This window comes from Manihot esculenta, chromosome 11 (assembly GCF_001659605.2).
Source record: "Manihot esculenta cultivar AM560-2 chromosome 11, M.esculenta_v8, whole genome shotgun sequence".
Classification (NCBI taxonomy): domain Eukaryota; kingdom Viridiplantae; phylum Streptophyta; class Magnoliopsida; order Malpighiales; family Euphorbiaceae; genus Manihot; species Manihot esculenta.
In genome coordinates this window covers 29,061,452-29,066,642 of record NC_035171.2, presented here as the reverse complement: position 1 = coordinate 29,066,642, position 5,191 = coordinate 29,061,452, and the positions used below count along the sequence as shown (strand labels likewise).

The following is a 5,191-nucleotide window of genomic DNA, read 5'->3' as shown; positions in this document are numbered from 1 at the left end:
TTTCAAGCTGCCATGAACAAATAGTTTGAGAAGCTCATAAAACACCCGTCATTTAGTACTAAATGGATTGATTGGTAAGACATGTTTAGAAATTCCTGTTCGATTTCTCTCCCATCTCTTAAATACCTACTGTTAAAAGAAAATTCATAAAACAAGCAAAATACTAACCTTAGCCAATGTAAAAGGATGCTCAGTGGCTTAGATTGCTTGTCCTCTAATGTTAGATAGAGTGACCACCTCTGCAATTCCACCAAACTCGGAAATGGAAGTAATGGGAAGTGAAGAAATTGGCCTCAAAGGCCTATATTCCTGATCGTCATTGTCGCCGTCCTCATCATTTACAGACGAGTGAACAGAGATAATTCAAACTTGTTTTTGCTTACCATTTGGTCAATTTTTAACCTAATGGTGAGTTTGAATGGAGGAATTTAAAATGTGAAATTTGAAGTTTAAGAGCTATGAATTTAGAAAATCTGTGAGCACAATATTTCAAACAAAAATTTTAAATTATAAGGCCAAAGTTATATGTGCTTTTATAAGGTCAAGACGCATAAAGATAGTATTCACCATAATTTTTAAAAGGTCACCAAGTTCTAAAAACAGATGCACTGCAAAAGACAATCATCACTTCTCTTGCCAGGTCAGCTGCATAAGACACTGAAGACAAGTGACACAATCTCTGTAAGGGCAAAACTTCTGTCCTTAGAGCCAAAAACTAGAATGATTAGGGCTTCACAGCTTCCGTATAAGAAGAAATAGCCTCTGATCAAGCTCAAAATGAGAGACATGAGAAGGATCTCCTTTCAGCATCATTAGAAGCCCACCATATGAAACATATATCTCCCTGAAGCCGAAATCGAAAGATTGGTCAGGCTACTAAGTTTAATTAAATCTCAACAATGCACTAGTAAAAATGAAGATCAAGATCCAAACAGTTGAGTGTATTTGACAAAAAAAAAATCCAGAGTTCAGTTGCATACCCTTTAATTTTTTTTCCTGAACCTTCCTCTGAGATCTTGTATAACTTCCCATGCATTATGTATTCATATTTGTCTGCAAGGGTTCTCCTTGCTCCCTGCATCAGGGGAACAATCCATTAGCTATACAACATTTGTCCTCCAATAGCTTGAAAATTTTACTTGACATTGACAGGAACCAGTTGATATGATTTAAAAAACATATGAAGTCAAAGAAACACTATTAGCGGCATAGTGTTGTGGAATCATTATTATCTTTGTTATCATTGATGGGATATTGATAATCCAAGAAAAGATATGATTTCGGAAACATGAAAAACAAAATGAAGGATAACAAGACATGCTACTTGGTAATATCTAAGTTGAAGAATCATTGCACAGTGCACATATAACATGTGTGTGTCTGTGCATTCAATCATCAAACAACTATCTCTCTCTCTCTCTCTCTCTCTCAGCTCACATACACACGTGTGCGTGTGTGAATATCAGCCATCATACAACTCCTTTCTATACCATCTCAACATGTTATACCTTTAACCTAACGGATTTAATGCTACACATAACATAAACTCATCCAATAGCTATGGTACATTCAACTAACTCTTTCATTAGACATGTCAAATAACATTAATCATCAATCTAAGACTGAGGCATGCACAATATATTGATATTAGACAACTGAATACTTGTATCACAACCAGACCTAAACAAAGATTTGCTAAAGGGATAAGAGAAATTGGTAAATAATCCCGTGCAAACAAATAATCTGCCAGCTCGCCTCAGAGTGATTGCCCAGCTAGGTGCATAAAAGGAAGAGAAGTACAAAGACCATTCTGACTTGACACAATCATACAAACAAAACAAAATGTACTACTACAGAATAAAAGTAAAACAGGTGACATGCATCTCTAATCAACTGATAAACCAAAAACAAAGAGGTTTCAGATTAAGTATTGAGAGGATTTCCAAACCAATAACTTTGTAAAACTAAAACAAGCACAAGGTTTACCTGAATATAATAGCCAGTGTCGGGTGTTCCATCCAAATTTAGAGTGTGTGCCAATGCCATGGTGAATTTATCGCCTACATCCATTGGATATATTTCCGTGTTCACATCTAAGTGCATGAACATGTCACAGTTCTGGCTGTGTGCCTCAATTCGTGAAACTACAGACATAAAAATAACTGGTAAATTTGAAATTTCTATATGAAAAATTTAAGTATAGTTCACATGAAGTAAAGAGCAATTACATGCACAATGCTGACAGATTTCACAAAATCATATTTAGAAGTGCTTTATGAATTCCTTTTCCTCATAGTAATATATAAAGTATCATAGCCATCTGTCAAAACTGATGTTAATAAATAAAATATAGTGTTATGAAGATCAAGCAGTCACTGAAGTTCAATATGTCATAGCCTACAAGGTAATTTCATATCCATAAATTTCCTACAGATGGTGGGACAGAGGGAAAGGGTTTAACGATACCAAAATCCCTTAAGACTTAGGAACTCATTATTGTCATGAAGCTCACAATTCTTAAACTATGTGCATGCTATGAACCACTTGTAACAGAGTTGACCTCAGGTTTCACCAAATAACTTGCATTAATATGCTATGGTCTATGGACAAACTTAAAAGTATAATAATACAGAATAAGAATCACAGAATGAAAAGCAAGTGATTTTCATTCACAAGATCCAGTTAAAAGATAATTGAGATTCACCACCATATGATTATCATACATAACGTGGATCTAGCATATATATATATATATAGATAAGCCTTTGATGATCCTGATAAATCTTCCATGATTTTCTCCATATGCTTTCCTTGAGTTTTTTTTGGCGGCATTAGCGCAATGGATGAAGCTCTCTCTATCCTCGAACCATAACAAATTGGATGAAGCACAGATTTTCATTTAAAAATGAGGATTATTTTGCAAACTAGCATGATAACCTTAAGCAAGTTGGAAGTTGCATGTCCAAGTTGGTAATATGCTACAAGAAAGTTCCCTAGATGACGAATCCAACAAATCATAATATGACTTAAATCTCTTAATCAATAATACAAGAGGCATGGAAATAAGGAGAAACTCAAAAGGACAAGTCAAGAACCAAAATCCATTGTCATTATATAAGCAATGCAAAAGAAGAGATACAATGAGCTGAAAGAAGTTATAAAAAAGCATACCTTTATCAAACTTTTTACCATCTGGATTTAGTTTATCAACCACAAAAATATCCTCAAAAAGAACTATGTTCGACATGAGTACTGCAGAGTTCAACCCCAACACAAATGAATACCCAAAAATATGCAAGGAGAAAGAAAGAACAAGAAAAAAAAAGGGCCAGCAATGGAATATCCAAGTTAACGTAATTAAGAGACTTATTAGTCAGTCTCTCATCTACTAGTTAGTCCTTTCATATTAGCTATTAATAGCTAAAATTATTTTCAAAACATTATTTTTCAACTACCGAGTTCTCCTACACTAAATAGTAATTTTCTTAATTAATAACAAGAGAAAAGAAAGCAGAAAAGAAAGCAACCAATACTTTCAAGTGTAGCAGTTAGTGAACTAAAAGCTCAAATCCTCGAAAGGCAAGTTGAATGAGACTAAATCCACAAGTTAAGAACTTTGGTACAAAAACTGGATTTTCCGTTTGCTGTTCCAAAACCCAATAAGGCAAACGGATTCCAGATTCTTCCAGTTTCCCAGAAACCAAACATGGACGTAAATAAAAGAATTATCGAAGCCCTTAACCACAAATTGAAATTCCTAGCAAAGATAACATACTAATCTTGTTTCTGAACTGAAATCAAATACGAGGTTTATGTCGGAAGAGAAGGAGAGAAGCACTCACCGTCACAGGAGGTGAACAGAGACTCTCGCTCTACAGGTTGCAGAGAGGATGAGACAAAGGGAGAAGCGAGAACGAGAATAATAGATAGGCGCAAGCCGCATATATAGTGTCTGCAGCCCTTGGCCAACTGGACAACAAAAATTCAATAATTTTATCTCCATTCTAAAATCATTATATTTAAAATTTATATATATTTTATAAAATTAAATTAATTCGTCATTTATTAAAAATTCATTACTTCAACTTATTTTAATTTAAATAAAAAGACTTAATAATAGTAATATTTAAAATTATAGCAATTAAATACTAGATATAATTAAATTATATAATTGAAATAATATAAATATTTAAAGTGGTCAGTAATTTATTTAATAAAATAATTAAATTAAAAAATTTTAATTTTATAAAATATATAAATATTTTAAATAAATAATTTTAAAATAGAAATAAACTAATAAATTTTTAAAAAATAATATTAATTCTACTAAAGAATTTCTTTTTAAAAAATTACAACTAAGGAATTTTAGCAAAATCCATATATAAGTCTCTATTTTGAATAAAAATAATAATTATATCCTAAAACTTTTATTTCATCTAACAAATTATATCTTCTATTAAAATTAGGTAAGTTTACTTCGTTCTACAATATTTATCATTTAATATTTATTAACTTAAACTAATAAGAATAATTAAATAACCTTAATTTTACAAAAATTTATAATAATTTATTAAAATACTTTTTAGTCATTTTTTTTATATATGTTCTGCAGTTTAATATTTAGTTTGACTTGAAATACTAATTTTTATTATTTAATAATTATTATTTTTTAGTAATATTTTATAATTAAATCAGTGAATATTGAAAAAATTACTCTCTTAACAATCACTAAGCTGTATTTTTTAATATTTATATTTTTTATAAATATACATACTTATTTATATTTTTATTATTATTTTATATTTAACAGTTAATTTAATATTTATTTCGAATACTCTTGCTTTAAAGATTATATAAATAATTAGCTATTAATATCTAACTGATAATCAAACTGATAATATACCGAATAAGGCTTAAATAATTTAAATACTATTATCTCCCGTCTTATAATTTTTATATATTTTATTTTTTCATATATATTAAAAAATATATTTTTATTGATTTTTAATTATATTTATTTTAAATATATTAAATTTTATTAAATATTAATATATATTTTGGAAAGTTTTTTAAAGATTAAATAAAATTATAATAGTAAATTTGTATGTGATTATAGTTAAAAAAGAGTGAAAGATAATTATAAAAAATTATAAAAATTATTAGATAAAATAAATAATAAAGATATATATAA

General features: G+C 29.6%; 1 protein-coding gene across 1 annotated transcript; it reads right to left on the bottom strand.

Moving 5' to 3' along the window:
* Positions 1 to 487: 487 nt before the first annotated feature.
* Positions 488 to 3,964, bottom strand: LOC110626583 (DNA-directed RNA polymerases II and V subunit 8A). Its single transcript, XM_021772584.2, has 5 exons — positions 3,843 to 3,964; positions 3,172 to 3,252; positions 1,987 to 2,144; positions 981 to 1,075; positions 488 to 844 (listed from the first exon to the last, which is right to left on the bottom strand). The coding sequence occupies exons 2-5, from the start codon at positions 3,245 to 3,247 to the stop codon at positions 733 to 735; spliced, it is 441 nt and encodes a 146-aa protein (XP_021628276.1). The 5' UTR covers positions 3,248 to 3,252; positions 3,843 to 3,964; the 3' UTR covers positions 488 to 732.
* Between the last annotated feature and the right edge of the window lie 1,227 nt (positions 3,965 to 5,191).

Bases quoted from the DNA above. Each gene is read 5' to 3' on its own strand.
- LOC110626583 (XM_021772584.2), bottom strand. From the start codon at position 3,247: ATGTCGAACATAGTTCTTTTTGAGGATATTTTTGTGGTTGATAAACTA. The intron at 2,145-3,171 runs GTATGCTTTTTT...TTATGTCTGTAG, and splicing joins TGGTAAAAAGTTTGATAAAG to TTTCACGAATTGAGGCACAC. The intron at 1,076-1,986 runs GTAAACCTTGTG...CCCCTGATGCAG, and splicing joins ACACTGGCTATTATATTCAG to GGAGCAAGGAGAACCCTTGC.